The sequence below is a fragment of the Chlamydomonas reinhardtii genome, chromosome 6 (assembly GCF_000002595.2).
Source record: "Chlamydomonas reinhardtii strain CC-503 cw92 mt+ chromosome 6, whole genome shotgun sequence".
Lineage (NCBI taxonomy): Eukaryota > Viridiplantae > Chlorophyta > Chlorophyceae > Chlamydomonadales > Chlamydomonadaceae > Chlamydomonas > Chlamydomonas reinhardtii.
In genome coordinates this window covers 7,190,169-7,214,983 of record NC_057009.1, presented here as the reverse complement: position 1 = coordinate 7,214,983, position 24,815 = coordinate 7,190,169, and the positions used below count along the sequence as shown (strand labels likewise).

Below are 24,815 nucleotides of genomic sequence, written 5' to 3'. Positions count from 1 at the left end.
AACACTAGCCAAACTCTCGACGAAACTCTTCAAACCTAGTGCCCTCGGACCTTGCCGTTGGCCACCACGACTCGCTCGACAGTCCGGCGTGCGCTCGGCGCTGCTCTTCCCTGCTGGACATGGCCGCACTGGCATCACGGGTAGGTTGAGTTATGCAGCGCTTCGGGCCTAGCGGCGTTTGTTGCAGGCTAACCATGTTGCCGCACCTGACGATGCAGGGCTTCGGCCTCCGCTGCTGCAGCGGCCTTTCCCGGCGCGAATCTTGCATTACTATTGGGCCTGTTCGACCAGCTCCCTGTGCCGCGCGGCCCGTGTGTCGCCCAGTTCTGCTTGCGCCGCGCCCGCAAACTCCGCGGTGAGGATGGGGGCTAGCCACCTTCCGGCACCTTGGTCGACTGCTCCTTAAGGCCTGGAATTGAGGTTGTCACATACACTTAGGAATACTTAATGCACTTGAGCTGCGAATGCGCCACGAACGGGACCGTCGCGAAAGATGCCGACATGCGCCCACTGACATCCGGTCGCAGGCGGCCCCGGCGAGCCCGACTGGTCACCACCAACTTTAAAAGCTCCGAAGAGGAAGCACCAGTGGTGAAGCCCAAACAAATCCGGCACCCGCTGACGGTGAGCTGTCTTTTGGGTGCGAAGCGTGGGTGCAAAGGCGCCTCGCGAAACCCCTCGCCGTCACCGGGGCGACGGGCGGGACTGACTTATGACGGCTACTGGTTTACGCAGGAGGACGCTTTCGCCGGCGCCAGCCCAGCGGAGACAGCAACTCAGGAGGTTCTTTTCAGCACGCCGGCGGGTGGAGCGGCGTCCGCTGCGGCTGCGCCGCCGCCGCCGCCGCCGCAGGTGACTGGCGGGAAAGTAAGGGTGACGCATCAGGCTGGCCTACTGACTCATTGAGGTTTGCGGCCTTTGAAAGCGACTGCTGAGTGACTCGCCGCTCGACTTATGACTCCGAGTATATTTGTAATCCGCGTGCACAGGGTCTCGGCGCCGCGGACACCGTCTCGCGAGTAGTGCGCCAAATGGCGGGTATGCTAACCCGGCCGCGGGCGCTGCTGCGCTCGCTGGTGCGGAACTCGGCAGCTTACGGGTAAGGGCGACCCAAAGAAAGGGCGGCGATAGGGGACGGGCGCGGGGGGCCATTTGAAAGCCCCGGTGCTGACGCCCGCGCGGCCGTGCCCCACAGGCTGCCGCTGCTGGTGGCGTACCTGGCGCGCCAGCCCCTCGCCGCCTTCTGGGCGTTCTACAACACCTCGCTGGACGCGCACCCTGTGCTGACCAAGATTGCCACCGGTAGGCCCGGCATTGGCTGCTCTTGCTGCGCTCCCCAGCGCCACCGGTGGGCCCGGCAGGGCCCAGCGGAATCCAGGGCTGCGGGTGAACGGGCGGGGTTATCTTGTTGCGTTACCAGGCGAAGTGGCTTGAGGACAACATCTCGGTGGTGCGGTACAACTTGCAGGCGTGGTTGGCACCATCCTTGGAGATCTCCTGGCGCAGCGGCTGTCACACCACCACGAGGAGCAGGCAGCGCGCAGCCGGGGGGAGCCGGCGCCGGCCTTTGTGTACGACTTGGGGCGCACGGCGCGCCTCGTCGCCTACGGTGTCGTGGTCAGCACGCCTGTGGGGCACCTCTGGTTCAAGTTCCTGGACACGGTAAGCGCAGCATTGTGCTCCTGGCTGTGCGGTGTGGCCAGTGTTGGGAACACCTTCAGTGGTTTGCATAGAGGTTTGGCTGTGTCCGCAGTCCACACGTGCTGGGTGCAGACAGCTGGGTGCAGACACGCTGTGCGAGGTACTAGACCGCGCTCCCCTGCTTCTTGCCGCCACCCGCCCGGTGCTGTCAGCCCCTCCCGCACTGCCCAACATGCCCACTTCCTTAGCCGCACGTACCGTGCATTTGCCTCACGTCCCGCAGAGCGTGATGCCGGACGCGATGACCAGCATGCCGGCTGTGGTCACCAAGATGGTGCTGGACCAGCTGGTCATGAGCCCGCTGTCCACGGCGCTGTTCTTCATGGTGATGCGCGCGTGGGAAGGCCACCCGCAGGACGCCTTTCGCTACATGCGCGGCAAGATGGTGCCCACCCTCAAGGCCAACTACCTGCTGTGGCCGCTGGCGCACATCATCAACTTTGCGCTGGTGCCGCCGTCACAGCGCATCCTGTACTGCAATGCGGTGGGGCTGATCTGGACGGTCATCCTGTCCACCATCCTCAACTCCCGCGCCGCGCCCGACGTGACGACTCCGCCTGCCGCAGCCGGAAGCAGCGGACCGGGCACGGCCGCACCCACGGGTGGTTCGCCCGACAGCGTGGGTGGCGGGCAGCCTATGGGGCCTGAGGACCTCACCACGGCGCCTGTGGGGTTCGTGGGTGTGCCGACAAGCGGCGCTCGCCCGCCTGCTTATGCGCGATATACGAAGCCGCGCGATACCGACAGTCGGCACGATGCCTAAACGGTCCGCTGCAGGAAGTGTACTACTTTGGGGCCTTGCCTAATGTGTGTGCGGGGGGCCATGCAGTTCTTACATACCGCGTATGGCGCTGGCTACGTAAAAGAAGCAGGACTGCCTTGCGGTGCATTGTTTCTGAGTGTACGCTTGTATGAATCGATCAGGAAATCGGACCGAAACTGCATGGGTACGGGCGGGGTACCGTGTGGACCGGCTCGTAAGCCTGGGACTTAAAGTTCGTAACATCCGTTTGCATACGCACGGATCCGTTTGCATGTATGGCCCTGTGGGTGGTGATGTGGCTAGAACACAATTCGTGCATTCATGTTGGTAGGTATCAGAGACGATGGTTGCAGATTGCAAGCATGCCGAGGGCTCCGTGATCAAGTGCATTTCTTGCCCAAGTTGTTTGAAGGAAACATTGAAGGGAACCCCCATAGGTGACGCGGCAGAGGACGCTGGATGAAGCGCCAGCTGCTGTGTGGATCTTTTGGCACCATGTGGTGTGGGGCAGTGTCCCCGCGTGCCCGCTGTACCAATTAAACACATAGGGTGCACGATTCAAAGAACCCGCATGGAGTGGTAGGACCTTGTGATGGGGGCACTGCACGCACTTGAGGGTAGAGTGGAGGGGGAACTGCGTGCGTGCAGCGTGCGGACTGCGGAACCAGACAACTGCTAAGGGTTTTGTACCCCAGCAGCAATTATGAAGCGGACGGTGACATTACGGTAGCAACGCATGCCCCTACAGACAAAGGTGGCGGCATGGATGGGAAGTAGCGATGCGTTGATCCTAGTTACGACGTAAGCACGGAGCAGCTGAGGTCCCAAGTGGTGAAGTGGACACGGCTATGCTGTCCGCGTGTAAGGGACGAGTTGAAAGGCATCCTGAATACTTCTGATTCGCCTAGGGCGATGCACAGCAGGGAGCGCCCAGCCCAGACTCCAGAGGGTGCACGCAGGCTCTGAGGCTCAGCCCAGGGGTGGGGGCAGGGGCAGCCAGGGCTGGCAGCGCACGCCGCCATGACGGGAGTGTGCGCATCGCGACGTACTACAAGCAGGGCCTTGCGTTCGTACGGTCCAGGCAGGCCGCAGGGGGTGCCCGGGCCCAGTTTTGCACACTCCACTAAAACGCCAACATGAAAGCGTGCCTGCATCATCCTAGTTTACTCCCTAGTCCTGGGCCAGGGCCAGCCATCCCGGCCGCTTCCATGCTATCATAGCCAGGTTGCGGCGCCGGTTATTCAGCAGTTGGGCCCATGTCAGTGCCGCATCTTCCTTCGCAGTCAGCATCCCCCCCGCAGCGCGCACCGCTTACTTCCCGCTAAGCTCTCCACTTAATGCCGCAATCATAATCGAGCCACACGCTTGCACCCGCATCAGCGCCACGACTTTGCTCAACGTCTGTACATTGTGGTCCCGACGCCAAACCATCTAAATGCGCATGCAAAGCAACACCACTAGATCAATGGTTTCTCCCAGCAATCAAACGAAACCTCGGCGTTCGTTTTACAGTTCTTGACCTGCTTTCTTTATCCCCAGCCCTCTGAGCCCTCCTGGCTCCTTCCTAATCCTCCTCCCGCTCCGTCTGCTCGTCCCTGTGCAGTAGTCTGTGCTGCTTCCCTCGCCTGCACACCGCACCACGCTCCGCCTCCCCCAAGTTCCAGCGCATCTATGCCGCACTAGCGCTAGTTCCCAGACGACGAAGCGCCTGCCGCCTTCGGCAGCCGCGGCGCCGCCACCACATCCAGCACCGCGCTAGGGTCGGCGTGTGCGGTGACGGACACGTTGTGAGCCGCCCAGAACTCGGGGCGCCGCGGGCCCGCCGGCAGCAGCAGCGTGGCCAGGCAGTCGTCGCTGTCCGCCAGCATGCTGCTGGACCTGCTGCTGAAGCCCGCCACGAATTTGAACACCGGGCAAACGTAGCGGTCGCCGATGCGGGTGGGCACGGTCGCGCCGGGCAGTGCCAGCGCACGCGTGAGCTGCGGCACCGCAGGCGCGGAGGTGGCTCGCAGCCACAGGAGCGGCATGGCGCTGTGCAGCACGCCCGGCTCCGGCTCCGCCAGGCAGCGCTTGGCACGATCCCACCGGGCGCCTTGCAACACCAGCCCCGTCACCAGGCAGCCCTCGCTCAGCGCCTCGCTCAGCATCAGCTTGGTGTACGTGCCCGCGGCCGCGCCCACACCACCCTCGGCGGTACCAGGCGGCGTGCCCAAGCCACCGGTGTCGCCGCCAGGCGGCGTGCTCATCCTGCTGCCACTGCCGCCGGCACTGGCATCGCTGTTGCTGTGGATTGGCAGCGGCGACGCCAGCGTTAGCGGCGTGGTGGCCAGCGCGTGTGCACCCATGAGCGCCAGGCGGTCCCTGGGCATGACCTGCTCCTCGTCCTGCTGCAGCAGCGCCGGCTCCAGCACCACCTGCCCCACCGGCCGCCCCAGCGCCTCCGCGAAGCTCTGCTGCACCGCCGTCAGGAAGCTGCGCGGCCGGCTGAGCATGCCCAGTGGCACCGCCAGCGGCGGCCCCTCCACCGCCCACTCGTACAGGAACTCCAGGCGCTGTTGCAGGTCCGACAACCAGACCGCCACGTTCTCGCCCGACAGCTCGCAGCGCAGGCTCTGCCATGAGCGCGGCACCGAGCCCTGCGCCAGGCAGGTCACCAGCTCCGCCACGCTGTCGCTGACGCTCTCGTAGCCTTTGATGGCGGCGTTGACTGTGCGGATGGACTCGTGCACCGCCGTCAGCACTGCGGCGTAGCTGCCCACCTCGTCGCTGAACACCTGCACCATGGCGCGCTGCAGCACCGGCGACAGCGCCTGCCAGCGCTCCAACGCCGCATCGCTCATCTCCTCCGTCATCTTCATGGCCTTGTAGCGCGGGATGTGCATGGCAGCCGCCGCGGCTGCTGCGGCCGCCGCCGCCTGCTGCTGCTCTGCCCGCCGCCGCGCGCGCTCCTCGGCCGCAGCTGTAGAGTCGCTTGTGCCCGAGCCGCCTGCACCGCCTGCACCACCAGCAGCACCACCTCCTGCAGCCGCACCGCCCGGCGGCCGCCCGCTGCGCGGCGTCGGTGACGCGGCCCCGCCCGGCCCGCCTGTCGGCCCGATCGTGTTGCCACTGCCGCCAGCCGCGCCCACCAGCGCCACCCAGCCGCTCCGCGACGCGGGCAGCGGCGTGGCGGGCAGCTGCTTCATGAGGTCCTGGCACACACTCAGCGCCAGCTGCAGCGGCCGCGTCAGGTCCGCCGCCGCCTCCTCGTGCCCGGCCGTGCTGCGCAGCAGCTGCACGCGCTTGAGCGTGTCCAGCACGTGCCGCGTGAACTGCGCGGCGCGCACCGACGCCGCGCCGGGCGGCAGTCCCACCAGCCGGGGGTCATCCCGCGACAGCGGCAGGCTGCGCACCTCCTTGGCCACTAGGAACAGGTCTGTGCTGCATGCCGCCAGGCGCGGCGGAAGCAGCGACTCCACCGTAGCGGCCGCGGGGTCCAGCTGCAGGTGCGCCAGCTGCTGCGCCAGCAGGCAGCCCAGCAGGCGGCGGTCCCAGTCGTGCGTCACCTTGCCGCCGTACAGGCACTGCCCCACCACGTGTTGCAAGCCCGACATGGCGGCGTCGATGTCGGCGGCGCCGCCGCTGCCGTGCACGATGGACATGGCCTGGCTGATGGCGCTCAGCATGTCGGCGGCGGTGAAGTCGTACGGCCGCCGCCAGCCCAGCGAGCGGTACTGCAGCCGCTCCGTGAGCGTGGCGTGGAAGAGGCAGAGGCGCAGCATGAGCTGCTTCCAGTCGGGCGACAGGATGGTGACCTTGCGCCCTATCACGTCGTTGCTGGGGTCTGCGCCGGGGGGCGGGTCGGTGCCATAGCTGGGCAGCGACTGCTGCGCGAAGCGGCTGTTGGAGGACACCTCGACGGGCAGCTGGCTCATCACCTGCAGCAGGTTGGCCTTGATGCCGTGCGGCGGGTCCATGACAAGCTTGAGGCTGGCCTGCAGGATGATGTCGGGGTAGGCGGAGGTGGGCGCCGTGGTCAGCCACAGCCGGAAATGGATGTTGGGCTTGAGCAGCGGCAGCGCCTGCACCAGCCGGCACAGGCTGGGCATCCAGTCGCCGGCCAGGTGGCTGTTCTCCAGGATCACCCAGCGGTCCGTGCCTGAGGGGGAGAGAGGCGTGGGGTCGGGGTCGGGGCCGGGTCAAGAGGAGCGCGGCAGGGAAGCGTGTGTCAACGGCAGCGTACATGCATGGACTTCTGGGCTTCATTTACTATACCATGCCACAACCGTGATCAAAGCGTTGTCAGGAAGCGGTTACAACTGAACACACAAGCGCCCTGGGCCATCAGTAACTCACCCACTGCGGCGCGGATGAGGCGGTCTGTGGCGGCGCCCTGGCCGCGGCCGATGGCCATGTGCATGACGCTGATGCCGCGGCTGTCCGCGAACTGCTGCAGGAAGGGCAGCGTGTGGTCGGAGGAGCTGATGAGCACGATGGGCATGGTGGACTCGGTCACGGCGAAAATGGCGTCAAAGTCCACCATCTGCTCGTTGGCCACGCAGGCGGGGCCCAGGTACTCGCGCACGGCGGCCTGCGCGGCGGCCACGAAGCCGCGCGGCTGCAGGCAGCGCACCACCAGCAGCCGCTGGAAGGTGTTGAGCTCGCGCAGGCGCGGGTGCGGCGGGTTGGCGATGGGGTCAGCCGGCGCGCCGTCCAGGCGGGGCGCCAGGGAGGGGATCTCCAGGCTGTGGAAGCGCGGTGAAAGTGGTTGATGGGAGTTGTAAGTTGGGCGTCGGGGTGGTAAGTGTCGAGGTCCGTGGCTAATGCCTACTGCACTCCGGCACGCATACATCCCGGCCCGCCCCGGCGCAAGCCTGTGTTGCTAACCCGCAATCCCCCGCCACTCTGGCCACGCGCCCCGGCACTCACGCGGACAACGCCTCGAAATAGGTCCGCATGGCCTCCACACTCTCGCCGTTGCCGAACAGCTGCGGCAGCACGCGGTTGTAGGGCTGCAGCTTGCCCAGGTCCCGCAGCCGCGACCAGCTCTCCTCCGGCATCCACTCCGGCCGCAGCTGCTCAGGCATGTAGGCCGGCGCCGAGGCGTCGTTGGACAGCAGTGTGGGCAGCAGCCCCGACAGGCGCTTGGTGCGGCCGCTGCCGCCACTGGCCTCTTCGGCCAGCAGTGATAAGCTGGGGTTGACGGCGATGACGTCTGCGCCGGCGGCGCCACCATCAGCCCCGGGCTGGACGCCACGGGCAGAGCCCAGCGGTGGCGTAACCGCACCCGAGCCCTCCTTGGCAAGGCCCACAAAGCTGATCTGTGAACCAAGCGCTCCGTTGCTGCCATCTGCGCCGCCGTTTGAAGGCTCTGGCGCAGAGCCGGCAGCGCCGGCGGCGCGGGCCAGCCGGCTGGTGGCTGCGGCCTTGCCGCCTCTGCGGCTCACAAACATGGCGCTCAGTGGGTCCACGTCAGCAGGCACCTCGCCCAGCTGCTGCTGCGAGCCGCTGCTGCCGCTGGCCAGGCCTGCCGCGGACGGCTCCTGAGACAGACCGCTGCCCTCCGCCGCCGGCCCGGCAGCAGACGCGGAGGAGCCCTCTGCAGCAGCACTCCCGCCGCTGGGCTCTTCCTTGAAGGGGTTGGACTCGGGTCCGTCCTTGTGTGTGCGGAAGATGGATTCTCGTGGCGAGTCGGAGGCGACGGCGGTAAGCGGCGCGTCGCCCACCCACGGGCGGTGCGAGCGCGGCGCCGCGGGCGCCGCCATCCTTTTCATGGACTGCCGGGCTTGTGCTGCCAGCTGCGGTGGCAGGCTGAGCACAAACATGCTCTCCTCCTCCTCGCCCTCCTCGCTGCCGCCGCCCTCCTCCTGCTCCTCGTGCTGACGGTCCTCTTCCTCGCCCTCACCTTCCGTGCCCGTGCCGCCCTCCTGCCCCGTTGCCTGGCGCCGCGATTCCTCATCTTCGGGCATGGTATCCTGCGGCCTCAGCGCTTCCTCCGACCCCTCGCCGATCACGTCGAGGGTCCCGCGGCCCCGCCCCGCCGCCAGCGACGCCTCACTGCCCAGGTCGCCCGGCACCCCGGCTCCGCCAGCCGACCCTGAAGCAAGGTGATGGCTGGAGGCCTGGCCGCCAGGCGCCGTGTACCCGGCAACGCCGGAGGAGCGGCGCCGGCTGCCTGCGGGCGCCGCGCCGCTGCCGCTGGCAGTGCTGCGGCGGGAGCCGCCTCCGGCACCGCTGCCGCCGCCAGGCCGTCGGCCAATGCGGCCCAGCCCGGCGCGCGCGGAGGCCAGGCGCATGAAGGTGGGCTTGGCGGTGTAGGTGGAGTCGGTGGCGCGGCCGAACAACAGCAGGTTGGCTTCGTCCTTGGTCACGTAGCCGCTCGCCTGGCATCGAGACAGGTAGGCACAAGCGCGCAGTGGGTTTGGAGCAGAGAATGAGCGTAACACGGGTGTCCTAACTGGGAAGAAGGACAGCGCAGCAACCGCGTTGCCTGTCCGGTTGCTCAAGGGGTTTGGAGAGCACACGTCCACGCACGTCCACGCACACACCTCCAGGAACCGGACCATCATCATCACCGCGAAGGGCAGCTTGTCGTCATCGAACAGCGAGCGGCTGACGTTGGTGTAAAACATGGTGGTGAAGTGCATGGTCAGACTGGCCAGCCTCGCCTTGCCTGTGGAGTTGTTTTGGCGTCACGTTGGCACCGCAGGCTCAGGTCAGCTGTTGCTTAGCACTGGCCTGTACGTTAGCCCGCCACTCAACATCCAGCACGGCACAATTCACGATGCAGGCATCAATACCCGCAAAGCCACACGCCGCACGAGTGACACGACGCAGGGCGTTGCGGCAAGCCCACACGCGCCGCGCACCTGTGCTGTTGCGCAGGCACGTGACCAGCGCGTCATTGAAGAGGCGCATGAACCAGTGCAGCCCGAACTGGTAGGTGTGGCGCACGTTGGCCAGGTCTGCCAGGCAGAAGAAGAAGGGAACCACACGCGCCACAAAGTATTTCTCTGTGTCGGCGCGCACGACACTGATGGCCTTCTGCGACTCCTCAATGCGGGCGACCTTGGCCTTGATGGCATCGGTGGACTCCTGCGTGCGGTTGGGCGTGTGTGGAGGGTAAGTGGAGCTGGGTTAGGGCCGCAGGGGCCAACGGCTGCGCAAACATGTGCACGAATGTGAACTGTCCCATGCATGAAGCGGACATGCACACACACACACACACACACACATACACACACACACACACACACACGCACACGCACACACGCTATCACCTGCAGTGTGCGCAGCAGCTGGTACACGTGGCTCTCCTCCAGGAGCTCCTCGGTGCTGGTGTCCGTGATGGACTGTGGGCGTGCGAGCGTGCGAGCGGCGGGACAAACACATGGTGACACCGGCACCGCGCACAGGTTCACACGATTAAGTACCGGTAGGTACTTGCGTAGGCACTCTCTCTCACCGTGCATCACATCCAGCTGTTGACCCCAGCCCCACCGCTCCCCATCATCCAAAACGCTAATAACGCCCATTACGCTACGCTAGCGGACAAAGCCGCACCACCGCCGCACCGATTTTTAGAAATTATTCGTACCTGCAGCACCAGGTCCTCGAGCTCCGCCAGGTCTGCCTCGCCCTTGGCCCTCTGCCGCATCAGCACCAGGTGCTCCGACTCCAGGTCCGGCATCTCGTGCCGCAGCGTGGCGGTGATGAGCAGCTCGCACAACTGGCCGCGCGTGATGGAGAAGTTCACCACCGTCACGTGCCGCAGCACGTCGGCAGGGAAGCGGGGCGACCGCAGCCGCGTGGTCACAAACAGCTGGAAGCTGCGGGGTGCAGGAAACGGCAGTGATGTTTACATGTTGAGAGTACATAGTGTGGAACAGATGAGGAATTGCGGTTTAAGTGGGCGTGATGAGGGGAAGCGGCAACTGGCAACGCCGGGTCCTGAAGTCGTACTCACTCCTTGTGGTAGGGTATGGAGTTGTCGCCCAGCCGTATGGCGGTGGCCCCCCGCGTGTCGCCCACCAGGCGGCACTGCAGCAGCTGCTCCGTGATGTCGTCCATGTCGTCATCAAAGTTCTCCAGCAGCACCGTGGCGCCAGTCTCGACGGCCCTGAGGAAGGGCGGTGATAATGGCGGTGGCGGTGACGGCCGTGGGTGTGTTAGGGAGCACTTTGAAAGGCGGTGTGCTAGAGGGAGACAAGCAAGGCACACGCTAGCGGCATCCGCACTGACATGCGGTGCGGCACGCTATATGCACAGCCAGAAAAACACGCACGCCCACGCGCACCTGAACAGCTGCTCGGTGTAGTTGGGGTCGGACTGGTCCAGCACCACAAACGTCACCACCGGCCGGCCGCCGATGCCCTGCAGCCACACGTCGCCGCCATAGAAGCCCTTGATGAAGCGGTGGCCCAGCTCCTGGGGGTCGTGCAGCAGCACCCAGCCGCCACACGCCGCCATAACGCCCGCGTTCTCAAGAGCGGTGCGGCTGTGCGGCAGGCCCGAGTCGCGCCAGGTGTCCTGCTGCGCCGGGCCCGCAAGCACGTCCGCCAGGCGGAAGGGCCGCGGCGCCACCACGCCCGCGCCCTTGAGCAGCTCCTGTCGCGTTTGGGTGAAGGATGGATGGGGCGTGGATGCATGCAGGAGCAGCAGCGGCGGCAGGAGTTGGACAGCAGCGGTGTTGCTTCATGGCATTGGGCTGTCAAGGTAAAGGCACCGCGCTGCGAAACACGCACACACACAAACACACATGCACACACACACACACACATACACACACACACACACACACACACACACACACACCACGGAACCAACAGCCGCAAAAGCGCCGTGCCGTGCACGGACACGCTGGGGGTGACGCGCCCGCACCTGCCAGTCCTCCTCCACGTGCACGCGCATGGTGCCGCTGACGGGGCCCAGGTAGGCGATGTGCGCGGCGCTGAGCAACACCTCGCCCAGCACCTCGCTGTGCCGCCGCTCCTGCAGCTCGGCGTTGCTCTTCCAGCGGCCCACCTCGTGCACCACGGCGGTGATGGTGCGCTGCGCGTGCTCGCTCTTGCGCTGCGCCTGCGCCATGTCTGTGTCCAGGCGGTCGCGGCTGTCCTGCGCCTGGTCCAGCTTCTCCTCCAGCTCCTGTTTGGTGGTTGATCATGTAGCGGCAGGCTTGTGTATAGGGGTGTCCGGGAACTGGCCGGCAGCAGCCAGCACAGGGCCGGCCCTGCACGCACTGCTGACCCGCACTTTCCTCCTTGTGTTCTCCCAAGCAACACACACCGCACGTACCACGATGCGCTGTCTCATGGCCGTGAGGCGCTGGTGGTTCTCCGCTAGCAGGCCCTCCTGGTCCTTCAGCCGCTCCTCGGACTGGCGCAGCGCCTCACGAGCCGGCTCCACAAGCTGCGCAGGCGAGCGAACATGCCACCATACCACATTACCACGTCAGGACGGCAAGTGCAGATGACACGTTTCTGGTTACCGTACAGTCCCCTGAATCCCAGGCCAACCCTTGCAACGCAGAGCCCTTGGCGAACAGGCGGGCAAGGGCCAATCACGTTGGTAACGGCTCACCTTGCGGCCCTTCTGGAAGGCGTCCATGGCCTTGACCCACTTGCAGATGGTGGCGGCGGCCTGGGACACGCGCAGCATCGCCACGGGGTCGAACATGGGGTCCGCCACGAACACCTCCACCTTGGCCGCCACCTCCTCCGTCATCGAGTCCTTGTCGTACCTGTTCGGCACACGTTCGATATTGCTTGGAGCTAAGACTGGGTGTTGCGACAAGCTGGCACAACAGCAGAAGCAACCCGTTCGGGATGCACGGCTGCCCCACAACCTCGGTAAGAAGGTCGCGTCAGGCCCCACTCACCCCAGCAGCATGTCCAAGAAATGGAAGTCCGCTAGCAGTTTGATGGACTCGGACCACCAGGCGTCAGTGACGGCCGGGTCCTCCTCCGGCGCCGACTCGCCCGCGCCGCCCACCCCTGTGCGCACGCCTCCCCACCGGCCCGGTGACACGGTGCGCCCCGGCGAGGTGGACCGCGCGGCGCGGGCCTCCTTCTCCTGCACCAGCGGCGGGATGCGCCCCAGCATGATGCAGATGCATCGCAGCACCAGCTTGACGCCTGTGTAGGCGTCGACAGGTTGCAGAGCATACAGAGCACGAGCTTATGAGGATAGAGTGCGGGTGGAGCATGGCCAGAAGACCGCAGTAGCAGTGCGCGGACAGTATGAAGGCCGCAGCTGATGCCACAGCATGCATGCTTGACCGACGCAGCCCAGGGCACCCAACTCACCCTGGGGAGGGCTGCGCATGACCTTGAGCTCGGCAATGGAGCTCTTGTCAATCCGCCGCAGCTCCCGCAGCGCGGCCTGCAGCGGCGGCATCACGTCCCTCAGCGCTGCGTCGCACGCCACCCGCAGCGCCTCGCACTCCGCCACCGCCGCCATGGCCGCCTCCTCCGCCGGCATGAAGCGCTGCACAGCCGCCTCCGCCTCCGCCTTCTCGCGGCCGATCAACAGCATCAGCGCCTCCACCTCGCCACGGCTGCGCTCCAGCTCCGGAGCCTGGTGGAAGGGAGAGCGAGCGAGCCGCGGCCCCGGATGCGCAAAGGTCACACAGCGGCGGGCTCGGGGTCGTTGGTTAGGGCGGTCGGTGGGCGCTGCTAAGAGTACGAGGCTAGCTTCAAGATGCGCGGCACCTGATGTGGCACGGCAGGCACGCACCATGGATGATATCTGGCCCTTGAGCGCGGACAGCTTGTCCTGCATGTCCATCATCTTGGCCACACCCTGCAGGTACTTGTGCCGCGCTGTGGACACTACCTGCCGCCGGTGCGGCACCATGGCTCTGTGGAGTTGGCGACGGGAACATATATGGTGCAAGTGTCAGCAGCGCTCGTGGCAAACGTAGTAGGTAGTGCTGGGTAGGGTCCTGGATGCGCCAGCACAAGGGCGAATCGGTGCACGCTGTGCCGCTTTACAACGTGGAAGCCGCCCTGCAACACCGTGGAAGCCGGCTCCGCACCTGAGCAGGCGCAGGAGTCGCAGGAAGTGCACCGCCGTGGCGCCGAAGGCGGTGTTGTAGCCGGCCCGAGCGTTGTACTTGGTCACGTGCGGCTTGAGCGCCCCATGCATGTCCACGGCGCAGCGCAGCACTCGGCTCCACGCCTCGGGCTCCACCGCCAGTTGCTCCGGGCTGATGAGGAAGCGCTCGGCGACCTGTTCAGGCAAGCATTTGGATTTGGGTGATGAAACATACTACGCACACACTTACACAAAAGCAAATACGCACCCCTGCTAATTTTTAAGAGATGGCCGCACGCACTGGGTGGCACCGCGCGGCACTGCCGAGCACTCACATGCATGCGCGCCTCCTCGTCCCACTCGTCCACCGCGTTGACGGTGACGCGCTGGAACACCTTGGGGAACGCCACCACCTTGCGCTGCAGCGCCGCCGGCTCGCCCTCCACCACCAGCACGAAGTGCAGGTTGGCGCGGCAGCGCTCCACAAAGTACTGCCGAAGCACGTTGTCGCTGGCGCCTGTAGAGACGTGGAGTGGAGCGGGGAGATGTGGTGACATGGGTGCGTGGGCATGGAAGACACGCAACACCCTTGACACACACACACACACACACTCCGTCGCGTCGTTGGGCGGGCTTTCGTTTCGTTTTTCAACACACAAACACACACAGTCACACACACGTGCCTCTGTTTGTTTACCTTCTACACAGCGGTGCAAACCGTGCCTGCATGCCCACGCTCCCACCCAAACCCACCTGTGCGATCGAACTCTGTCCACACGAGCCCCGCCGCGCGCGCCACGGGCTTGAGCTGCTGTGCGATGCCTGTGAGCTCCTCCGGCTTGAAGATGTTGGGCAGGCCGCCGGTGCTCATGAGCTGGTCCACGTCATCCAACATGCGGCTGCAGGGCCGGCCCATGTCAACGAGCAGCAGGCACACCGGGCTGCGGGGCGCGGGCGTGCGGGTGCGGGAAGGGGCGGCAAGGTATGTGCAACAGGGTAGAGAGGGCAAGCGAGGTCAAACGGCGGTCATAGACGCCCCAAGCGACGGCATTTGGTTCAGGGTGGTACGGGCATAGCAATCTCAAGTTGCAGTGTCAGGTAGCCTTTAGGAAACGCACCGGCCCTGCACGCCCGAAGACAGCAGCGCGGTCTTGATCATGTCGCGCCAGGCGAAGCCCTTCTGCTCGTCCTTGAGCTTGGCCTCCAGCAGCGTGCAGCGGCACATGTGGGAGGCCAGCTTGGCCAGGGTGCGGCGGCCGCAGCCGGGCGGGCCCAGCAGCATCAGGTGGCCCTGCGCGGCGGGAAAGGCAGGTTACAGACCGCTGGTGAGAGGTAGGAACGTGGGGAAACTGGAGAGCATAGCAGGGGAAAGCGGAGCCTCAAGTATGAAGACGGTGCCTGGTGTGCTGGTGGGTTGCGGCGCAAAGACGCCACAGGCAAGTGCGAGTCCTGGAACCCTTACGCGATTCCCACAAGCACCACCTGCTCCGCCGCACCTGGTCCATGGACAGCACTCGCGAGATGCGCGCCAGGTGCATCAGCGCATTGCGGAACACGAACACCGGGTCCTGCCCCGGGCCGCGGCCGCCCGCGAACTGGTCCGCAAACTCCTGCGCCACCAGCAGCAGCCGCTCCTCAATAACGGCGCGCATGGGCCGCCCGTCGTCCACCCACGCGCCCATGTCGTACAGCCGCTCCAGCTGCGCGTCGCCCTTCATCTGAGGCATGGGCGTCGTGGGCGTGCCGGGCGCGTCCTCGCTGGCGCGAGGGTCGCGGCGGCTGATGCCACCAGGGGAGGGAGAGGCCGGGTCACCGCCGGACGCGGCGACCGCCGCGGCCGCGTTTTGCTCAAGAGAGACACGGAGCAGGCCGCCAGTGGCGCGGGCCTTGGTGGGGCTGGGGGCGAGCGCCGCGGCGCCGGAGGGGCTGGCTGGCCCAGAGGGCGAGGCCGCGCCACCCTCCTCGAACCCGGCACGCTTGCGGCTGCTGCCCGGCGTTCCGGGGTCCACAGGGCCGCCGTCCGGCACGTCCATGTCGCCCTCCCCGGCTGCGGTGTCGGCGTCCGCGCTGCGCCGCAACACGTGCTCCGTCAGCTCGTAGCCACCGGCGGAGGTGGCGAAGGTGCAGAGCAGGATCTCGGAGGGGTCAGGCGCCGCAGAGGGCGCGTACTCGGACAGGAAGTGGTTGGTGACCTGGAACAGGGGGTGCGCATGTGTTTGTTTGGTGTGTGTGTGTGTGGAAGGGGGGGGGGGGTGGCAGGGGGGCGCGGTGAGGCAAATTGATGCCGCATGGTTGCCGAGTTCCATTGTAGCGTGCCCGATGCCCCAGTCCATGCACCAGCTTGTGCTCTCACCTCCTGCACCGTCTCCGTCATCCACTTGCGGGCGGGCGCCTCCGTGAGGCGGTCGTGGAACACGCGCAGGCACTCGTGCTGCCACACCCGCACCAGCTGCTCAGGGGTGCCCCGGCTGGGCCGCGTGGCGTGGAAGATTGACTGCACACGGGATGCACAAAAGACAAACACGGAGGGCAGGTGAAGCAATCTCGGCATCTCATGCCAGGCGCAATCAATTCTAGCAGACATGCAATTGAATCCCGAGCGCCCATTCCTGAGCATATCTAGTTTACCTGGAAGACTTGTGAGACGTGCAGGATGGAGAAGACGTAGTGCGGCTTGGCGGGTGTAGGCAGCAGCTCGCCCACCACCTTGCGGTACAAGTCCAGTGTGGCCTCCACCAGCAGCCCCACCTGTGCGTGCAGATGCGGGCGCAGAGGCAGGCAGCGCAAGCAAAAGCAGGGATCAGGAATCCAGTCAGGGCGCATGCGCGTCAGCCGCGACACGGCACGGAAACGTTCTGCGGCGGCGTCAAAGTAAACACGGGGCCATCAGCCATGCACCTACGGGCTGTGCTGCGGGCGAGTGCTACGGGCTGTGCTGCAAGCAAGTTCTACGGGCGAGAGCTACGGGCGAGCGCTACGCGCCGCGCTCACCAGTGCCACCGGCATGGTGGTGACGGTGGACATGTTGCGGCGGACCATGTCTGTGAAGATGGCGTGGAAGCCCGTCTGGCTGATGGGCGGCAGCGCCACCATTGCCAGGTGCGACAGGAAGCGGCGTGGGAACCTGCGCACACACAATGAATGGAAGCGCAGGTGAAGGGGCAACATCCATACGCAACAGGCAGCCGCGCGTAGCTCTTCGCCCCGGACTCGCTGCAGCATTGGGAGGGTGGCGCAGCGACTCACGGCTTGGCGTGTGCGGAGGTGGTGACGCAGCCCAGAAGGCACGTGTCCACCACGTCTTTCGTGCGGCTGCTCTCCTCGTCGTGCCAGCCGCCGCAGATGGTCCACTGCCGCAGCACCTCCACCGCGGCCTGCGCGTCGAACGCATCCCGGCCCGCGGCATTCAGGTCGTCCACCCACAGCACCGCCGTCTTGCCCATGGGCGGCCCAAGCACCATCTTGCGCCGCCGCGTGAAGAGCCCTTCCAGCATGCGCTTCAGCCCGCGCGCCGAGCTCTGGCTGCTGAGCGTGAGGTATATGATGTCGAAGGGGCTGACGGGCTCGGCCTCCCGGCCGTTGCGGGACTTGGCGCCCAGGCCGCTGAGCAACCCGGTGCCGGTGCTGCTGGCCACGGCGGCGGCGGCCGACAGGTCGTCACCAGCCAGCGTGCTCTCGCCGTCGCCTGAAGGTGCTGTTGGATCCGGAAGGTGTTGGCAATTAGTATCTCAGTGTTGGAAAGACAAGTTGGAACACTTTGACATTTGCGCGCGTTGCGCTTCCTGAGCTCGGGGTCACGACCATCAGGCACCACTCACCAGGCGGCGCCTCCTCCGCGTCTGCAGGCGCAGGCTCCTCCTCCGCTGCACCCTCCCCGTCAGCCGCCGCTGCGCCCGCCGCCGTCCCTCCCGCTGCGGTGCTCTGGTCATCGTCGTCGTCATCTGCCGCTTTCTTCTGTGCTATCCAGTCCTTCGCGCTGTGCAGCAGCGCATTCAGCATCGAGGTCTTGCCCACGCCTGCCAATCACACCAAGCAGGGTGCACACGGTGGCAAGCGGCTTTTGCAGGTCACAACATGACGTGGGCATGCGCAACCTACCCTACCCCGTTGCGCTCAATTCTTGCGCCCGGCGGCCTTTGAACAGCGAACGCCGGTATGTACCTGAGGGCCCAGACACCAGGATGTTCGACCGGGCGGTCAGCAGCATCCGCAGCAGGTAGATGGCTGGCAGCGTGTCGGCTGTGAGGATGAAGGCGCGCGCGGAGCCGCCGGGGCCACTGCTGCCACCCGTGTTTGTAGAGCTGCCGATCAGGGACTGGAAGCCGAAGGGGATGAAGGCGCCGGGTGTCATGGACAGCCGCGTGAAGTCGGACAGCAGCTTCAGGTGCTCCTGCCAGCTGACCCACCTGCGCAAGCGCGTTTGCGAGTTGTTGCAAGTTGGGTTCGGGTAGGGTGGGCGCTTAAGCATAGCAGCATTCATATGTGCAGGCTGGCACCGTGAGGCTTTTCGGTTGCTAGAGAGGAAAGGAAACACGATGTGTGTGTGTTTGTGTGTGTGTGTGTATGTGTGTGTGTGTGTCCGACTTACTTGAGCGCGGAAAAGTCGAACATGAGGTCGTACACACTGCCCTCGGGCGGCAGGCTGACGTGGAAGCCCATGGACCGCACCTCCACCGACACGCCGTTGCGCACGCTCTCGTACACGATGCTGCGGTTGCTCAGCTGCAAGGGGCAGTGGTGGGACGGTGAGTTCTGAGGGCAGGGAGCGAGTTGGCGATTCGGCAGTGCTGCGGCATGAGGGGAGGCTATTGGTCAAGCGCTGCTTGCTGTTGTTGTGCAAGGAGGGAGGCGGGGCGCGCACCTGGCGCAAGAGGATGTTGAAGAAGGGACGGGATTTCTGCGGCAGCGACGGTTCGAAGGCCCATGCGGTGGAGAAGAGCATCGCCGCCTCAATGCGCGCCTGCAGCGGCCTGTCGCCTGCATCCGAGGCGCGTGGCTGGCAGTACTGCAGGAATTGAAGGCAAAAGGGGCACAGAAGGACAACCATTGAGCGTTTGCTGAAGCGGTGCGAGTCCAGCGCGTCAGTGCAGGGTAGGTGCCGTCAAGAGTCGATGCCCGGCCTTGCAAGCAATTGCAGCAGCCGCGCACCCATCGCGCACCCTCGCCCTTGCACGCACACACACCTGCGACAGCAACGCGTCCATGAGCCGCAGCAGGCCCGCCATGATGGTGGTGGGCTGGTGGCGCGGCAGCGCGGCGTCGCCGTCGGCGGGCGTGTCGGTGTAGGCACGCAGCAGGTCAGGGAATACCGAGGCGATGGTGGCGCGGATCTTGCCCGCGTACTCGGACACAGGCGGCAGCAGCTGCGGCGGCGGCAAAACGTCGGCGGGACAAAGACGCTGTGAGCAGACGCCGCGATACAAGTGTAAGAGCAGTACGGAGTCTTACTCCGGAGCATAATGCACCGTGTGTGCGGGCCGTGTAGGCGCGGCCGCTCCCGCACTCACCCGCGCCAGCCAGCAGTCGAGCAGTGCGCGCCACAGGTCGGGCGGCGCCGCCATGAACACCACGCCGCAGCGGCTGACGGTGGCGGGCGAGGCATGTGTGATGGAGTCGGTCTCCACCAGCAGGCTGACGCCGTCGCGCAGCGGCATCATCTCGCCGCTGCTGAGGCACAGCGTGCGGTTGTCATCAAGCACCGGGTTCAACGCCTCGATCCACACACTGCGATCGAGCCAATGAGAAGGTAAGATGAGCAGCATCATGGTCAGGGGGCAACATCAGTAGACGGCTTGAGTGTTTGCGCACATGTGGACATCCAGGCCGGTCATTTACAGCTTCACGCACGCATGTCCGGTCAATCCCAGCACCAGCAGCACCACAAAAAAGCGCCCACACGCACCTGTCCACAGGGCCATCCAGGATCAGCCACGACCGGCCGCCCGCCGCGTTGCGGCTGCAGGCGGCGCGCAGCGCCGACGTCAGCACGCCGTCCGCCCAGTGCTGGTGTGTGGTGTTGTACGACCCGTACAGGTGGCTGGGGTGCACCGCGCGCGGGAAGATCTCCTGCACCTCCACCGGCCGCCCGCCTGCCGCCTCGTCCATGCGGCTGAGCGCCAGCTGCAGCAGGCTCCAGGTGGCGGTCTTGCCGCAGGCGGGCGGCCCCAGCAGCAGGATGCCGGTGCGGATGGACAGCATGTCGTGGAGCTGCAGCGCGCGCAGCACCAGGTCGGGCGTGGCCTGCTTGCCCACGTAGGTGGCGGCCTGGTGCAGGTGCTGCTCGATGGTCTGGTGCAGCGGGTCGGAGGGCGGAGCCTGTGCCCATGAGGTTGGGGGAGTGGGGAGGGAGGGGACAGGTCGGTGAAGGTTGGCGGCACCTGGCAGACTCTTGCGGGCACCTGCAAGCCTCATACGACCGGATGATGTGACCCCCTGCACCTGCACCCCGCACGTGCACCTGTACCTGCACACATACATGCTGTGCCAGGGGCATTGGCCTTCCGCGCTCCCGCCCTGCGCTGCCCCGGCGACCCCATTCCCCCGCCGTGTGCCCTGCCCCACCGCCCCCCCGCCCCCGCCCCCACCCTACCCACCTCGGGGAACTCCCGGTCCACCACGCTTGTGAAGATGCCGATGTCGTCGGCCTGCAGCTTGCTCATGTTGCAGCGCAGCAGCGCCACCTGCAATCGGCGGAAAGATTAAGCAATCCCAGTAGGGTTAAGGAGGCGCAGCGGGCGAAGCTTGGTTCGGGCAGTGCATGTTGTGCGCCCGCACGCGCCGACGCCAAGCCCTGTGGCCCTTCAGTCGATCCACACGTCTCCTTTTGGGGCCATGCCATGCAAGTGTGACTGGCCTACCTTGCACAGCGCTGCCTCTTCCGTCTCGCTCAGTCGCCCCACAGGCGGCTCCTTGTCCTTGGCGCGGCTGCGCGCCTCCGGAGTCGGCACCGGCGCGGGTACAGGTGGTCCTGGCGCAGGAGAGGCAGACCGCGAGCCCCCCCGCGAGCTACCCTTGGTGGCCTCCGCTGCCGCGGCCGCGGCTGCCGCGGCTGCTGCGGCTGCTGCCGCCGCGGCAGCGGCTGCCGCCGCCGCCGCCTTCTCGGCCCTCAGCTGCGCAGCTATGAGCAGTACGCTCTTCAGGGTGCGCATCTGGAAGTCGTAATGCCGCTGCGCAGAAAGCCGGTCAGAGGCGATCTGCGCGGGCATGGCGGGCAGAGCCGAAAGCGGTTGGGTAGGGTACAACCTCCATACCCTGGATAAGGGATGCTCTGATCCAAGCCCAACTTCACCGCGGGGTGGACTCGCCTAACCATGCCAACGACACCCGCACCCGCACCCACCCACTCCCCGTACACTGCCTCCCCGCATCCCCGCACCCTAGATCCTGGCATCCCCACACCCCACGTTCCCACCTTGAGGCAGGACACCAGCTTGACCGCCAGCAGCTGCGCCGACTGGAAGCCAGCGGCGTACAGCGACACCTCGGCAATCATTGTGTAGTCGGGCACCATCATGGCCACGGGGCGGAACAGCGCCTTGAGGTTGGAGGGCAGCACGGAGCGGTGCTCGTACATGGGGTTCATGGTCACAAACATGGCCAGGGTGCTGTTGACGAACATGGTGCGGCCCTCAAACACGGTGTAGCGCTGCCCCGCCGCCAGCGCCGTCTGGATGACCATGATCTGCTTCGCCACCACGGACAGCACCTAGCAGACGAGGGAGAGCGGGAGGCGAGGGACAGCGGGAAGTGAGCACGATTGGCGATCAAAAGATGCAGCAGGGGGATGGGGGGGGGGGGGTTAGCAAAGGTGCTAGTTAAACATCAAATGCTACGATGCGCAGGATCGGATTAGACAAGCGGGAACGCAGGCCGCGCGCGCGCCCACCTCGGAATCCATGCGGTTGAACTCGTCGAAGCAGGCCCAGGCGCCGGTGGATATGATGCCCATGAGCAGCCGCGTGAGGTGGCCGCTCTCCAGCTGCTCTGTGGTGTTGAACACCACGCACTGCTTGCCCAGGCACTTGGCCAGCTCCTTGACCGTCTCCGTCTTACCCGTGCCTGCGGGTGTCAACGCCATGCAAACAAACACGGCACGGTCACACCAGTACCGTAAACAACCCCCCAGTATCTAGCAGCCGCACGCGGCCACGCCGTACTCCGAACACAAACCTAAAGCCGCGCCGCAAAACGACTCCCGCTTTCCTCCGCCTCACCCGCCGGCCCCTCGGGCGCGCCGCCGTAGTGCAGGTGCACTGCGGCCATCATGGTGGAGAAGGCGCGCTCCGTGAGCGGCGTGATGACCAGGCGCGGCGTGTTGCCCAGGTACTCGTAGCCGTAGGGGTAGGTGGTGTAGCCGCAGCGGGCGATGCAGTCGTTGCCCTGGAAGCAGGCGGCGACAGCAGCAGTGGTGGGGGCCCGCGTTGGTAGGTGTGGAACTATACACGGTGTATGTGTGGGGTCCGCTCAGCGCACAGGACTGCCAGCCCATCCGCCCGGATCATACGTTGTGCTGCGTTATCCTTACAGCAAAAGGACTAGCTGCCAGATGACCATGTCCACAACACGCCACTACACAATACGTGTGCGGCACACAAGCTCACCTCGAGGTAGAATCGCAGCACCTTGACCCACTCGAAGTCTCGGTCTGTATCCAGCCGCCGCTCACGCAGCCGAGCCGTCACCTCGTTGTGATACACCTGCATCCGGGGCCGCCCACGCAAGTCATCGTACAGTACCCCATTGGTAGCTCCAACAAACGGACATAAGCTGACATTATGGCGCTCCCAGATCTGTTCAGCCCTGAACGCCAAGGATGCAGAGCCAACGTCCCTCCACACGTATGCGTCCACCACCTGGCTCCCAGCCAGCAGGTGGGCGCGCGCCGCGCACCTTGGTGATGATCATGTTCTCCATGAGCCCCCGCTGCAGCGGCGTCAGCGAGCCGCCCAGCAGCAGATCCACCACCGTCAGGATCTGGATCCGGTGCATGTCCTCCAGGCGCCGCAGCGGCGTGCCGAACGGCGCACCGGCCTTGAGGGAGCAAAACGGCCATGTGCGTCAGCAGGTGGCAGTGTGGCGGGTACGAGCCGCAAGGCTGTGCTTGGGTATGCGCGCGGTCTGCCCGTCTAGGTGGGTTTGTGGCAGGTTGGACACTACACAAGGAACACAACCCCAGGCATTGCGTGGCCGCTGCCGCTGCCGCTGCGCCCGCACATACCTGGTAGATGTCGTGAATGTCGCGGCACCAGTTGATGGAGGTGCACGCCAGCAGGCACTGCGCCGGCCACGCCAGCAGCCACGCCCCGAACGCCTGCAGCCCCGCCGCCTCCAGCGCGTAGCGCAGCGTCTCCTTGAGGCTGGCCTTCATCTGCCGCTCCAGCTCGCTCATCCAGAACTCCACATCCAGCCGCTTGCCCGTGCGGCCGTCCTGGGATGGGGCAACGCAAGAGCATTACTAAGATGCAAGTGCTATCGACGCAACATGGATGCAGGTTGCTACGCCGGCGCATGGCAGGCTCTGCACCCACTCATTGCGCGCGCACCTGAAGGTCCACGATGGTCCTCAGGTTGAGCACCTCGCCCTCATTGCTGATGAGCGACTCAATGCGTGGGCCGCCCCACACCTTGGGCGCGCCCGCTCCCGGGCCGACGCCCGCGTGGCCGCCGGGCACGAAGCCAGGCAGGAACGCGGCGAGCCCCGGGTTCGCGCCTCCCGCTTGCTTCTTAGGTGGCACGGGTGGCGCTGGCGCCGGCTCCGCCGGCTCGCTGGAGATGCTGCCGCCCTCGACCAGGCCCTCCGTGGGCGTGTCGGTGCGGCTGCCGGCGCGCTTGTCCCGGGCGGGGCTGTGCTGCGGCGAGGGCAGCTTGACGCAGCCCAGCTTCTTGACGCCGGGGAAGCACTTGGGCAGGAAGGGCTCCACAGCGGAGGGGTCGTGCGAGCTGCAAGACAGCACGGGAGCAAACAGCAGCAGCGCACGCTTCAGCATTGCTTTGTTTGGGCCAAGGCCCAGCACCCCGCCGTCCTTATCCGGTGTAATGTATCACCTACTACCACGCGCAGTGTGTGTGTGTGTGTGTGTGTGCCGTGTTTCAAGTGTGTCAAGGAACGGGAAAACGGAGACGCGTGTCGGTGTCGTTGCAAGTCATAACAGCGCACCAGGTGTGTGTGCGCACGCCGCCGCCACTCACCCGACCATCATCTCCACCATCTCCAGGTTCCCCAGGAAGTAGAAGCGCGGGAAGCCGGCGCGCTTCACGTCCAGGTACTCCATGACGCCGCGCGCCACGCCCTCCAGCTTGGCGCTCATGACGCCCAGCTGCCCCGCCAGCCCCGTGTGTCGCGTCAGCTCCGACACCTTGCAGTGCTTGCACACCACGCCCTGACAGGAGCGCCAGTCCATCGTCACCTCCTCAAAGCGCTTGCCCTGCGTGGGTTGGAGGAGCGGGTGTGCAACACCAGGTTTCAGTGGCTGGGGCGTTGACATCAAGTGCAACGTGGGCTACAGACGATGGAAGGAGGCTATGAAGCATTAACACATAAGCTGAGGTGCCTGTGTACGCAGCCGTGCACACACGTGCCACGCACCTCCTCCGGCAGCTGCTCGTGGAAGGCCTGTGCGCCAAACAGCGGCGCGATGTGGTTCCAGCGGTTCTGCACCTCCAGCCACACATCCAAGATCAGGCGCACGCTGCTCAGCGTCTCGTCCCAGGCAGTCACTGCGAGAGGGTAAAACACACAGAGGCCGCAACCATGGTCAGAGCGCCGGGCCGGTTGCAAAGCACACACGCGCCAGCAGTGCTGTATCCAGAGTGTTCACACCTGCATATTCAAGCAGCCGCCCGACCCCAGCTCACCCGAGTCCCGGTGCGGGCCCACGTAGAAGGAGGAGCTCAGGCCTCTCACTCGCAGCTGGGCGTCGTCGATGAAGCGCAGCAGGTCCTCGCCGTTCACCAGCGTCACAATGTCTGTTTGGGAATGAATCGGGTCCAGAGAATCGCGTCAGTCGGCAGCCGCCGTGTGTGAGAGCACCACACACACTAGGGCGGTGTTACGGTTGTAACTCATCGGGCATGTGACTGGCTTCCCACGGGCAGCCACGCACCCTCATAGCCGCTCTCCGGCACCGGCACCAGCGTGAGCGTGAGCGAATGGTAGCCGGCGTCAATCTTGTCCAGCGACTGCTCGATGGTCAGCTCGCGCGCGGCCACGTCAGCCAGGTCGCGCACCAGCACCACGTGCTCGTGCACACGCAGCTGCAGCAGCGAGTGCAGCGTCCAGATGTCGCGGTCCAAGCGCGACAGCGCTGTGGTTGTGGGGATCAGAGAAGGAAGGAAGATG

The 24,815-nt window shown here is 65.6% G+C and overlaps 2 protein-coding genes across 2 annotated transcripts in view; one reads left to right on the top strand and one right to left on the bottom strand.

The window, feature by feature from the left end:
• Positions 1–13: 13 nt before the first annotated feature.
• Positions 14–3,369, top strand: CHLRE_06g297900v5 (uncharacterized protein). Its single transcript, XM_001691253.2, has 8 exons — positions 14–140; positions 219–355; positions 528–624; positions 736–852; positions 990–1,099; positions 1,196–1,302; positions 1,469–1,662; positions 1,925–3,369. Exons 1-8 carry the CDS (start codon positions 120–122, stop codon positions 2,462–2,464), a joined length of 1,323 nt encoding a protein of 440 aa, XP_001691305.2. The 5' UTR covers positions 14–119; the 3' UTR covers positions 2,465–3,369.
• Positions 3,370–3,497: 128 nt separating this feature from the next.
• CHLRE_06g297850v5 (uncharacterized protein) overlaps positions 3,498–24,815 on the bottom strand; it is a 29,086-nt gene continuing 7,768 nt past the window's right edge. Inside the window, exons 14-57 of the mRNA XM_043063541.1 lie at positions 24,580–24,780; positions 24,332–24,442; positions 24,063–24,193; positions 23,666–23,901; positions 23,020–23,416; positions 22,695–22,904; positions 22,367–22,507; positions 22,078–22,173; positions 21,691–21,856; positions 21,363–21,535; positions 20,889–21,182; positions 20,335–20,670; positions 20,071–20,157; positions 19,380–19,792; positions 18,985–19,201; positions 18,661–18,840; positions 18,339–18,482; positions 18,066–18,199; positions 17,639–17,883; positions 17,296–17,493; positions 16,724–17,171; positions 16,469–16,601; positions 16,106–16,225; positions 15,831–15,971; positions 14,974–15,669; positions 14,596–14,768; positions 14,231–14,418; positions 13,813–13,994; positions 13,479–13,672; positions 13,178–13,301; positions 12,748–13,018; positions 12,321–12,576; positions 12,023–12,182; positions 11,738–11,851; positions 11,324–11,587; positions 10,740–11,050; positions 10,410–10,562; positions 10,041–10,272; positions 9,724–9,795; positions 9,313–9,538; positions 8,992–9,116; positions 7,373–8,826; positions 6,800–7,188; positions 3,498–6,602 (exon numbers count right to left, since the gene is read on the bottom strand). Coding sequence (XP_042924247.1) covers positions 4,150–6,602; positions 6,800–7,188; positions 7,373–8,826; positions 8,992–9,116; positions 9,313–9,538; positions 9,724–9,795; positions 10,041–10,272; positions 10,410–10,562; positions 10,740–11,050; positions 11,324–11,587; positions 11,738–11,851; positions 12,023–12,182; positions 12,321–12,576; positions 12,748–13,018; positions 13,178–13,301; positions 13,479–13,672; positions 13,813–13,994; positions 14,231–14,418; positions 14,596–14,768; positions 14,974–15,669; positions 15,831–15,971; positions 16,106–16,225; positions 16,469–16,601; positions 16,724–17,171; positions 17,296–17,493; positions 17,639–17,883; positions 18,066–18,199; positions 18,339–18,482; positions 18,661–18,840; positions 18,985–19,201; positions 19,380–19,792; positions 20,071–20,157; positions 20,335–20,670; positions 20,889–21,182; positions 21,363–21,535; positions 21,691–21,856; positions 22,078–22,173; positions 22,367–22,507; positions 22,695–22,904; positions 23,020–23,416; positions 23,666–23,901; positions 24,063–24,193; positions 24,332–24,442; positions 24,580–24,780 — 12,989 coding nt within the window. The 3' untranslated portion in view covers positions 3,498–4,149. The remainder of the gene's footprint in view (positions 6,603–6,799; positions 7,189–7,372; positions 8,827–8,991; positions 9,117–9,312; positions 9,539–9,723; positions 9,796–10,040; positions 10,273–10,409; positions 10,563–10,739; positions 11,051–11,323; positions 11,588–11,737; positions 11,852–12,022; positions 12,183–12,320; positions 12,577–12,747; positions 13,019–13,177; positions 13,302–13,478; positions 13,673–13,812; positions 13,995–14,230; positions 14,419–14,595; positions 14,769–14,973; positions 15,670–15,830; positions 15,972–16,105; positions 16,226–16,468; positions 16,602–16,723; positions 17,172–17,295; positions 17,494–17,638; positions 17,884–18,065; positions 18,200–18,338; positions 18,483–18,660; positions 18,841–18,984; positions 19,202–19,379; positions 19,793–20,070; positions 20,158–20,334; positions 20,671–20,888; positions 21,183–21,362; positions 21,536–21,690; positions 21,857–22,077; positions 22,174–22,366; positions 22,508–22,694; positions 22,905–23,019; positions 23,417–23,665; positions 23,902–24,062; positions 24,194–24,331; positions 24,443–24,579; positions 24,781–24,815) is intronic.